This window comes from Copidosoma floridanum, unplaced genomic scaffold (assembly GCF_036245765.1).
Source record: "Copidosoma floridanum isolate Cflo_tuat_1 unplaced genomic scaffold, Cflo_Japanese_pri ptg000009l, whole genome shotgun sequence".
NCBI lineage: Eukaryota > Metazoa > Arthropoda > Insecta > Hymenoptera > Encyrtidae > Copidosoma > Copidosoma floridanum.
Window position 1 is genome coordinate 8,935,796 of NW_028321886.1, and position 12,382 is coordinate 8,948,177.

Below are 12,382 nucleotides of genomic sequence, written 5' to 3' on the forward strand. Positions count from 1 at the left end.
ATATGTACAGCATCTCTGATTCATTACATGTTCACGGTAACTCATGCTAAAGAAATATAGATCAATTTTAAATTTTTTGTCCACTCTTGAGACTATAATCAATCAAATTTATACTTATGAACAAGTATCTACTTAAACGTACTGAGAAATCTGTATAAAAATTACAAAGAAAAAAAAAAAAACAAATTTTTTTTCTACAACTGCAAAATACTTGGTCATTGAGATTCGTTTCAACACATTTTTTTTTTTTACAATAGGTACGCTGATAGGCAAATAACTCATCATCTTTATACTTATGCGTATATATATATATATTAAATGGGTATAATATGCATTGCATTAAACGCTAATAAGCGTACATTGCACCGATTAGGATGACTTTACGGCATAAAATTATTTATTTGTCAATCGTACCATTCCTGTACGTGAGATGTGTACGATCGAGCAAGAGCATCGTGTCTTGAGTAACACGCAAAAACCTCCTCGTTTTTGCAGCTCCGGCAAGTGCCAATGACCATGGCAAATTTCACACGTGTCTCGTCTCGTATACAGTAAAAATCCGCACGCAACACAAAGTGACAGGGGAGAGGGAAAGGTTAAAGGAAATATTTATACGCATTACGTCTTTTTTGCTCCGCTCTTATGGTTGCTCACGCGTTATTATTACCAGAGTGTTTTTTAATGCGCATACGCACACTCGCGCACATTGCGTTCTTTCCACAACATTTATTAGTAGGTGCATATAGTTTGGTAACTAGTTATTTCCACGTGAAATACAATACTTTTTTTTTTGTCCCCCCTTCAAACATTCAACAATGCTGGGGTATATCATTTCGTTGTACACCGGTGAATATTACGTGCGGCGAGCACTGAACTGAAAGGTTGGCCACACTATATATATTTAAAATAATTCGCGTAAGCGCAGCGCAGCTCGTTCGCTGGCTCAACTTGTGGTAAGTATATTACGTACGCATTTGTGTATACACTGACTTGTGCGGCTACCTACGACTCAACCAACAGCATTGATTTGCTAAATTTGTGAAAAAATTATACGCTTCCGCATATATGCGGCTCGATGTATATAACATTTATTGGTCCTAAATATACAACTGGTTTTGTGCAATGAAACATCATTTTTCGTTGTTTTAAGAGCCCGGGATGATTTATAAATATCTTAATTCATAAGCGATTAAATATAGGTGACACATGCAAAGTAGCGTACATAATTATATATAGTGTTGAAAAATGTTATCAAGGTAACTTGATTCGCTTGAGGATTAAAACGTCTGTGGGGTGTGCATGCATGAGATGTAATATATGTATACAATAAAAAATATTGATAATGATAATAAAAAATGTAAATCAGTATAATGTGTCGACTTACGGAGACTAAGCTATACGTATACTATATGAATAAATCGGCCATCAATGAATACACTCAATGATGAATGAACAATGTGACTACATCGTAGCAGCGTGGTGACCCCTAAGGGGGGCCGTACCGTGTGTACGATGCTGCCGGATCGTTAACGTACACACCTGGTGAGCGCCCGCTCGTATAAAAAGTACCTAATATGTACACGTACGCACGATTGGTGAATAACCGCACAGGGGGATCGAAGAGAGGGGGAAAAATAAAGGCAAACAAGCTCTCGCTTTCTCTCCGCCGCGAGAGATGGAGGTGCATATATTAACGAAATCGCTCTCGAGGATGCACGCCCGGATCTCACCTAATTAATCTCGGCGCACCGTCCAGCGGCGCGTGTACCGATTAGTTGCGCGATCGTCTGGTCCATTACTGTCGCAAGCTCCGGTGCATATATATATCGCTTGCGGCGGCAGCATTGTCCTCCTCGGTTAATTGAAGAAGTAGGCCCAAAAATCTGAAACAAATACGAAACACTAGCTGGTGAACTGTGCTCTATACCATATACACAAGTACATATATTATGTGTGTAACTATGTGCTCCATAGAGTTTTGCAACGCTAATTAGGCACGGGTACACGTGTATAAATATACGCTCAGGGGGTTGGACGAGCCACCCGCGCGTTCGTCACGTGCACGCGTTGCATCGCCACGCCGGTGCATTGAGATATATCTATACCGAAAGCCAATAGCTGAAACGTCCACCACGGAATGTCAATTGGCTTCGGTTGCGCTGCGCGTGTGCGTTGGCAAGTGTCCGGAGACGTCGAGGCGCTCTCCTGGGAGCGTTTATGTACGAACTTATGCATTAGGCATTACCGATCCGAGCCTCAATTAAACGAACCGCGGCGATTGTCGAATACGTTATATCGGCATTATACGTATACACGCCGGCTGTATATATCTCCATCTGGTAGGCTTCGTGCTCTCGCAACCCGTATGCGCTTGTTATAACCCTCCGTTCGATCCGACTCGCAACTTCATTAGCTTAAATTCGCGTCGTTGCATACCGAATGACGAACCATTACGTGCACACGCTTACGCGCGTGTAACTAGTTATCGGGAATCGAGTCGTCGTTGTTTGGCCCCCCCCCCCGTTTGTTGTCGAGCGATCGGATAACTTCTCATACCGATTTATCGGAACCGCAAACACCGAGAATTTGGCGTTATTGTAAAATGTATAGGCAGATCGTGTAATTTACTTGTGATTTTTGTTGGGTATATCCTACAAGAGGCACGACGGGGAGATAAATCTGTCGCCAAAGTACGCCTCGGTGTTGAACGATATGACTTGTAATGTCTCTCAGGCGTCGAGACCGGTGATTTTAAGATTTACTACCACCCGAGGGAGGGAAAAAAAAAGAGCGATCGTAACAGGAGAGAGAGGAGTAAAACCAGTGTTTTCGCGTTTAAAGTGCAGTCAGCGCGGCGCCCGAGCAGTGTAATCACTGGGTACGAGATCGTTGCTCCTGCATGTACGGTCGAGGATCGACCGGAAGTGCCGGCTGGCGGGCAATCAGAGCCGCGCACGACCTTGTTCGTTTTGCGATCTCGTATAATTATTAAGCTGTGCCCAATCTTGTACCGGCAACATTCGTGGACCGGGAGAAGGAAAAAGTTGGCCCTAGGTTGTTTTTTTTGTTTTTTTTTCCGTTGAGTAAGATATGTCTTTGCTACCGATAAGTAATCGTTTATGGGAAGGGAGGGAGGTGAAATTGGGTGACAATCATGACCGGCCATGCAACGTAATTATTACATACTCATTTACAGGAAAAATTGTGTTCTCCGGTCGCCCGTTCACTTTTCAGCTACACGTTACCGATTTTCCCACATTGCACTACATTACCATTGTATTATCGAGCTCGGATAAACGAAAACTTTTTACCTCGTATAGCAAGCGCACAGATTAAGTGGACGTTATGCAACGAAAATCGTACGGGTGCGTGTGGGTATATATATGTATAACATACATTATATTGAGAAAATCTCATTTCGCGGTGGGTGATTGCGCTTTTTCATTGTGTATATCTATTTACAGGATTTGTGTGCTCCACGGGCATTAGTATGACAAAAAAAGCCAATAAAAGTAACGACAATAGTCCGAAACGGCCTCACACCCATGCTACTCGCAATTTCTTCGTGTATCTGTGTGTAGGAGCAAAAAGACATTTCATCAGCCAAAAAATGAAATTCGCCACGCGACCAGTCATTTTGCGTGACGCAACAAAGAGGGAATAACTTTGCACGCCATGCACGCCAATCTACTTACTTACATATAAATATACTTACACCGCGCACAGCAGAGAAACTCCTGCTGTCGCGATCGGCACCGATAAGCCACGCGTGGGTGTTACAAAAACACGCTTTTCTTTTTTCGCGCCCATCGGCAATACTTTGGCTTATTCTGCAGTGCTTTGCCAGCGGCTTCTATTGTAAGCGGTATAAGTTAACGCGCTGGCGAAGAGCTAAGAACTTTGACCAAATTGTCTTTCTAAACCCTCCATAAGGTTAATCGGCTTTTACGGACTAAAGAAGTTATTGGCTCTTCGTGTTTGAGATTCTTAGCACCTCGACTATACTGCATACTCTGCAGATTTTTCATGGCGTTGCATGTATATAATTAAATATTAGGTTCAAGCAGGTATCAAATCTACATAAGTGCATCCCGAACCATGGCTCTTGGGAGATGGTCGTTGAAGCTCTCCGATGCGGTGAATTAATTGTTGTAGCAAAAGTGTGCATCTTACACCTAGATATTATATACCTTATGTGGTGCTGAGGCTTGTAAAATGAAAAAGAAAGAAAAAAAAAAAAAAAAAACTCATCCAACGAGATGGAGTATATAATGTCTTTGACTTTCGAGTCACTGCTGAACATGCTTTCGAGTATACGTGCAAATGGTATATTTCTTATACATAATAATAATAATTTAAATTACATTGAAACACCCACATCGGAGTCAGACAGCACCAGGTTCTCCATTCACCGTAGGATTAAAAGATTACTTTGGACCAAAGTTTTGCGTGTGTGTGGTATAAATAGTTTTTATTGATTGCAAAGTTAATTCAATTAGTGTACGAGGAGGATCGTGGGAGACAACAAACGACAGGATAATAATCATTTAATTAACAATCATAGTGATATATGTACATACACATGTGCTCGCTTGCGCGCATATTACAAGCTTGTACAGCTTATACAATAGCCCATACATCTCTCACGCATATTTACAGCTGGGCTGCAATACTTTTTCGTCACACAGGTGGAAAACCGAGGCGGGGATTAATTATTATTATTTACATTCGGCCAAGTGACGTATGCATCGCCAAACCACCACCACCACCAGCTTCATCTAACGATGTATAACAACGGCTCGGGACTTAATCCACAAGTAAAGTAGTCGTGGCTAAATTCTATATGCGTCTGTGGTCACGTTACGGTATATATACGTGATGGTACTCCCAGGCGCATCGGAGGAGGCAGGGAGCAACGACTCAGTAGGACCCAAGCTGTTTACCTGAGTTGGGCGGCACGAAGCCGTAGCCGCTGGCTCCCACTATCACGCCGCTCGTGTCGGCTGGATTGCCGGGAGGTCCTGGCGGGAACTGAATCGGCCCTGCAACCAAAACATCAATCACATAGAAGCATGAAAAAAAAGAAGAAAAAAAAACATTTTGATGGACGCCTGTGATTTCAATTTTCTTGGAAAATGACGGTTATTCGATGTAACGGTGGAAAATGACGATAACGGCGTTAAGTACTGGTATTGGGACCGCGGCTTTTCGTTTAATTAAAATACGATCGGTGGAAAACTTGCCGGAGCTAAGCGTATACCGATCGCCTCGCGTTAACCGGCAAGTGGTCGTGATCGGCAATAAGATCGGGCTCAACTGTGCGTGACCTGCAGGTATATATATATACGTAATAATAATGCGCTCGTTGACGTTAAGCGAGTCTGATCGCAAGGTTTCAGCCGATTTAATCCGATCCTTGCGGACACCCCGACCGAGCGCGAGGAATTTACTAGTTTTCGAGGATTTGAGTTACAATGGTGTTTGGATCTACATCTCGATCGTGGAAGGGAAAAAAAACAATTTAGTTGTTGTGTACAAGAATAACGAGGATCGAACGGATTTAGGTAAAAATATCGGTACTCAGCATCTAAACTGCAAATGGCTCTCGTTTGAAAAATCAATCGCGCATAAAAGATGATTACCCAAAACTATGTATGTGCACTGCAGGAAAACGAGGGCGCGCTGGTGGTACTCATTAAAAAAGTTAAATATTGCTTTATTAAACGTTCCCTGCTCTTTATTGCTTTTTCCAATCGAGCGGTGTCGAAAGTCTTATGATTAAACTCCACCGGTATGATTGATTGTTTGGGCTGTCGGCGATAGCATCGCCTACTTTGCTGGTGGAGGGATAAAAAAAAAAAAAATAAAATAAATAAACCCCATTGAACACACAGCCGATTTATCTTTGTATCTGTACTATCGAAATAAAACTGAACGACGCGGAGTTCGGATAAATATATAGCAGCAAGTATTTAGTCGTACGTTTTGCAAGGACCAGCGTTTGTCTGTGAAATTTCATACCTACAATCAACCGATCGACGGAGCGCAATTAGCAACTGCAGCGCGTGTTATCAGACCGTGGCACCGTTTAAAGGGACTTGAAGGTATTACTCGCGAGTCCGATTGCGCCTTTATCAAGGTTACATCACTCCATGCGATAAATAACCATTGGCTGTACATACTTGAGCGACCGATTGTCCGTAACGCGCGAGACCTAAGGTGCGTGCGTGTGACCGATCGGGGAAATAATAGAGCACGAACACTTGAAAATACATATACGAACGGTTGCGTGTTGTCCAACGCACGCGCGCGTATGCAATTACGGAACGATTCAGAGTGTATTATAGTCCGCCCCCGGGGATGTATATGCTCATATAGACAAGTGAAATCAGAGTTTAGGCGTACCAGCGATCCGAGCGTTTTGCAGTACATTTATGTGCTCCAACGTTTATTAGTAGGTACGAATAAATAACAATCGGCGGTGGTTGAAAAAAAAAAAAAAAAAGTTAGCTTTGCGCAAAACCACGTAATGATGCACAGTGGGCCAGTGCTCGAGCACGCGATCTCATGTGAGATGTGTATATTATAACACAGTCAAGGTCCGCATATATTTTTCCCTGGCACCCCCGGTACTGCTGATGACATTCCTTGTCTTTGGTTGACGCGAGCGTTGCACGTTACTACACGCGCGTTGCACCGGGGATCGGTTCTCGATGGCGCGGCCTTCGCGGTCGTTGCCTCTCGCCGACCTATACGCTCGCGTGGCCCAGGGTCGATATAATCCCCTCTCTCGGAGCCGTACGGTCGATTGTGCTGAATTTTTTTTGTCCTTTTCGCTGCGATTGAAAACCAAAACGAGACCCATTGTTCCGCGATTTTCGACTCGCGTCTTTTACAATACACACACGCGCTGATTAACATTTATTTATATACACACGGCTTTTGTTTCCTGTGGTTTCGAGGAATTTTCCGATCGGACGTTATACGTAACGACAATAATGCGTGCGCGGAGGGACGAATAAAAGCAGTGAGTTCTTATTGTACAGGAAATTTCAGAAATTGCTACGCCGAATTATTTATTATTACTATAAATATGTGCTTCGATGAAAAATCGGTTGGCAATCGGAGTTAATTTATGCACCAATGTGGATCTGGAAAAACTTGAAACTGGCTTTTGGCCAAACGGATATTAGGTCGCCTACATCGCGTTATACATCAATAATGTCCGTTGTAACGTAATAATGCGCGGCTTGTATATGTATACGTGGCCAAGCGTAACGATGTTGATTTTCTCTAAATATCAGCAAGGTGACTCTGGTGGTACATAGAAACGTGAAAAAGTGCTGTTTTTTTTTTTTCGTTACATGTAGGCACTCGTGCGAAGAAGAAAAAAAAAAAAGAATGAGCGAAGGTTAACGATTATGAGCAATTTAGCGCGAGTAATCGCGTCGATCTGTTCTCCTTCACTTACGTGTGTTCGGTATCGAGGGGCCACTTCCGGCGGCGCTGCACCGCGGGATAGCCTGGGATAAGGCCACACTCGAGACTTTCTCTTTTCCCTCGGTCGAAAAAAAAAAAAAACAAAAAAAAACAAAGAATTTGATTTTCCTCCAAGATCTATTTTCTTTTACGCAACCCCAGCGCGTCCAACCTTCTTTGCGTGCAATGAGGAAAATAAAAAAAAAAAAAAAAAAAAAAAAAAACCATAGCGTACGCGTCAAGTAGCGCAAGCGACATCTGCTCTCTCTGTTAGCCCGCGACTTGTTACACCATACACCTTCGAACAATGGCGTTGTTCGCGGGGGGAAAAAAAACTTTGCGAAAATTATCATCTGTTATTTCCAGCGTGAGTCGCGTTATTTGAAGGGAAAAAAACACACGCGCTCGTAGTTGGCTTGTACCGCGTATTTTATTAAGTGTATACATCAGACGCGGCGCATTGGAAAATTCGCGTACGGTCGCACGCGCGTGTGATTAAAATTGAACGCCACGAATTACGCAAACTACTTACTACCACGATTTTCCATTTTTTTTTTTCCAGATTACCATAAAATTACGGGCGATCGGACGGAATTTGATAGGCCCATTTGGAGTTTCTTTAGTGTGGGATTATTGCCAACTTTTTACGGTTTCGCGGCGATTATTATATCGAGAATCAAAAAAAAAAAAAAAAAAGGCCGCGCCACACCGCAACCAGTTCGAGTGATTCGGCGGGAGACATATGAAACTATTTTTGAAATCGTGACCGAGACAGAGAAAGGGACAGAGAGACTTACCGGTGTTGGAGCGCGGGTCCCTGCCCCCGGAGAGACTCGACAGCCCGGACGACTGTAGGGGCTGGGCGACCCACGACTGATGCCTGACGTATGGCGCTATTCCCGCGAGCAGTTGGTTGTAGGTGTACGCCTGGGCGAGGCCCACCACCAGGACTGCCAGGAGCACGGTGCCGATCTGCAATGAGGAAAAACAAAAATTTTCATCGCCATCCCTGTACGATTGTTATTGCGCCAAAAGACGCTAGTTTTACGAGCAAAAACTCGTCCACCTCCCCTATCGGCCAACGGAACCTGTTTTGCGATCGTGCATTTATTACACGCACAATCGTAAAGTCTCTTGCGAGCCGGAGTTGGTTTGAATATCAAAAAATTTTGCGCAACTCGGCAGGGTGTTATCGGGCCTATTTTGAGCCACGAGTTGTAAAAATCGCCGCGATACTCGGATACCTGATGAAAAAAAAAAAAAAAAAAAAAAGAAAAAAAGAACTTTGCGTAAACGGCTACAGAGATGCAAATAACGCGTATACCGTGGAATAATCGCAGACAAGGCCGCGATGCCATACGCGCCGAGTCGCGTGGAATCAATTGAGCAAAGCGGCGGTGAAACGAAAAATTTCGCAAGTATATATGCACGGTGAACTGGACTCGCGAGTGCGTATACACAGCGCTGGGACAACGAGGGAAGAGAGAGAGAGAGAAAGGATGGCTGGAGGCATGCGAATTTTTCTATATTCTCCGTCGCACGCGTGGACCCTCATTAGCTTGGGAAAATTCAACGCTCGTGTCCAGAGGTATAGAGAAAACTCTCGAAATGATTGATCGCCGTGTAACATAATACATCCACTTTGATGATGGAGAGGGACTTGGGGGAAAAAAAAAAAAGGGATTTTAATGTTTCAAAGTTTTCATCGGGTGATTTATCGCGGGCGCGAGCCGTATTACCTGTGATTACGAAATATTGTATACGTATCGATTCCGTTTAATCGAGGCTGACGTTTGAATGCGAGCGAAATTCGCTTGAGTTTCCTGTACAAGGCACGCGTGTGTATATATGTATAAACGTAATTATCTTACACGCAGTCTTGGACAGCACATTGCGAATCGATAAAGAAGAATATACGATATGGTGGTGCAAGTATACATACAGCCGGAAACAAAAGTCCCGAGACCGCAAGCGCGTTACCGATATTACAGGGGGGAAGCTCTCGGTGCATGCATTTAATACGCGGGAAATTAATTATCCCGCCGGGGCGTGGTTTACTTATAGACAAACGCATGTAGGTACAATGAATAAGCCGGATTCGTTGATTATACAACCGAGCACCTGTATTGCTTATCGCGAGCAGCTCGTTATGAGTACTCCATGGCGTGTAAGGAAGAAAATCAAATTGAGCGGAAGAGAGCCGTCTGTCGAACGGTGATTATACACCATAGGTGTTTTTTAGCGCGCGGTAAATTTGACGTATGCAAATTTAATTGTCACGTCGCCGTTGCGAGCCTAATGAGGATTTGTAGCGCTAATCATTTTGGCTGTCCTACGTATACACCTATTTTCCAAGTTCGTAAGTGTACGTACTTTTTTTCAAGTTGATTTGCGCATTTGTGTAAAAATACGTCACGATCAACGAACGGTTGGCAATTATTTTTCGTTTATTTTTTCATATTTATGTTTCGATAGTATAGTTGCGCCGCGGAAAATCTGGGTCGCGATTGCAGCGATTGGCAAAAGAGGAAGTTATTGGGCAGGTAAATCAGTGAGTATATTCATATAGAGTATATAGTAACTTGTGTGACAACAACACGTTGTTACGTACGCGTTATAGGTGTACATATTAGTCGAGTATTACCTAATGCGTCAACATACGTATCGGTAGTGGCAATAGTAGTACCGGCTAAGTGGGCCCGTGAAACGCCCAAGTCCAAGTTTATCGTCGCGAGACACGTAAGTGCTGAGGGTTTATATATAAGTATGTGTTTGTATACGATAACTTGGTCACCAAAAAAAAAAAAAAAATTCGTCAACCAGGGGTTCTTTGGAGACGGACAAGCGCTTTTTTCACCTCGGTACCACATGTCCTCCAAAATATAAGAAAGTTGGCAGTTTTCAAACTCAAGTGTACAACGAATTTTCACAATATTTTTCCAATATAAGCAAACGAGTACAGCATTGAGTACCGTGTAGTAGTTGACTCGATTTATATCCATATAAGGAGATACATGCACAAAATCCATTTCTTTCTTCAAATTAACTCGACGATAAGTATACATGTACTGGCAAGAAAAAAAAAAAAACAAAAAAGAAAAGGTAACCACAATAATAGTACGATCGTCAAAAGAAATTGCCCTGCACACAACTAACATTAGCGTCCCGGCAGCAGCCGAGCCTGCGATTAAAATATAATAACAAACACATGACGTATGGCTGACGTGCCAAAGGACTTGGTGGTGAGGCGTAAGTAATAACACCCTGGGAGGGTATCGATACATTTTCATCGTGAGCAAACACCACCCGAGTTTCAAAATCGTGTCGGTGTGCGTGCACATATATACGAACCGAGAGGGAAAAAAAGGCCCCAACTCTGCCGTACTCGCAACTAATTACACAGGCGAGGGGGAGCTTTCGCAACGTCACTGGTTAGGTTAAAGGACAATGCTTCGAGCGACGCAATAAGACGCGAATCTCGAGTATGTGTGTTCTTTGCTTTTTGTCCCCTTTCACACGCACGCGCATGTTACATGAACGTAATACGCAAAAAAAAAGAGAGAATGAATAAATAAAAAAACAACAAAAAAAACACAGAAAAAAAAGCCGCTATAACAGCGCAAATATCGAAAAATCGGTAAAAATCGAGTTTGCGTCCGCGGCGGCATTACCCACTAGCAACACGTAGGTACATTGATTTCGGACCCATAGTCATGTTCGCGCCTCTTGGGCAACGTGTACTCGCACGCCGAGAAAAAAAAAAAAAAAAAAATCATGTACACGTATACACACACATAATATGCGATTTTTCGGACGCGTGGGATCGGCCGATCGATCGAGAGCTGTATCGGTGCACGTTATAACGCGGTGTGCAGGTAACGGCACGAAGGGAACCCATAATGGCACTTGCACACTCGCGGGGAGAGCTTAGATCTTGCGGCATCGGTATACCTCTACAACTACCGTACGCGCTGAGGAGTTACGATTATCGTCGAGCCGATTGCGATCTTCCGATAGATTGGTGTGTATATAACGTAATCGATCGCACCGGGACGTCGAGACTATAAGGGAGGCGGTTAAGTAGGTACACGTATACGGAGAGGCTAGCGATCTCGAGTTAATATAAGCTCCGAGAGGCCGGTGCCGTTGTTGTTTAGCGCTGGGTGTATTATATGTATAGTAGGTGCGCGGTGGCGGTGTCTGTCCGTCTGTCGGTCGGTCGAGCGTAATTAGGTATAAGCATTATACGTATCGGTATAGTAACGCTTGCCTATCGATACATCTCGGCTCCTGGAAAGAGGCACGGGGATAACGACGCACAGCGCGTTAGGAGGACCGAGCGATTTATCGGCCCGAGCGAGGTGTAATTGGAGCGCTCGGAGGAGGAAAAAGGACGATAAACGACCGATTCGTCGAGTTGGTCTTAGTTGCGTTGGCGCTTGGATGTCCTTTAACCTCGTCTCCCCCGATTGGATGGTATACCTATACCTCAGAAATCGTCGAACTACCAGGTATTACATCAAAAAAGGTCCGTTTTGCCCTCAGAAATCGTTAATCCGTACAGCTCGAGTTACCGATATTTCCACGGTTTTTACAAAATTAAAAACAAAATAAACGAGGTGTCCGTCTTTACGAGAATAGTGATTTGCATCACGGGATTTCCCCTATATAGATCATACACCCATTCCGTAGAGGATGAAAAAAAAATAAAAATAACAATAGGACCGATCAATTGTGTCAAGTTCGTCGGTCTCGGTATATCACGCGTTGGCTCGCATTTTCACACCCGCCAACAGTATACTTATAATAGGTAGGTACGTGGTTGCATTGCACACGCGTTGTCCGTCCGTTTCGTTACGTTATACCGATCCATGTGAGTGTCTTTTAAGTTTAATGTCTACAC

At 43.7% G+C, this 12,382-nt stretch overlaps 1 protein-coding gene across 1 annotated transcript; it reads right to left on the reverse strand.

Moving 5' to 3' along the window:
- Window positions 1-4,451: 4,451 nt before the first annotated feature.
- Wat (worker-enriched antennal transcript) lies at window positions 4,452-8,418 on the reverse strand (the record flags this gene model as incomplete). The annotated part of the gene is made up of 2 exons (XM_089589767.1): window positions 4,452-5,042; window positions 8,277-8,418. Coding segments are annotated over 2 exons (264 nt in total), but the record flags the coding sequence as incomplete, so codon positions are not given.
- Between the last annotated feature and the right edge of the window lie 3,964 nt (window positions 8,419-12,382).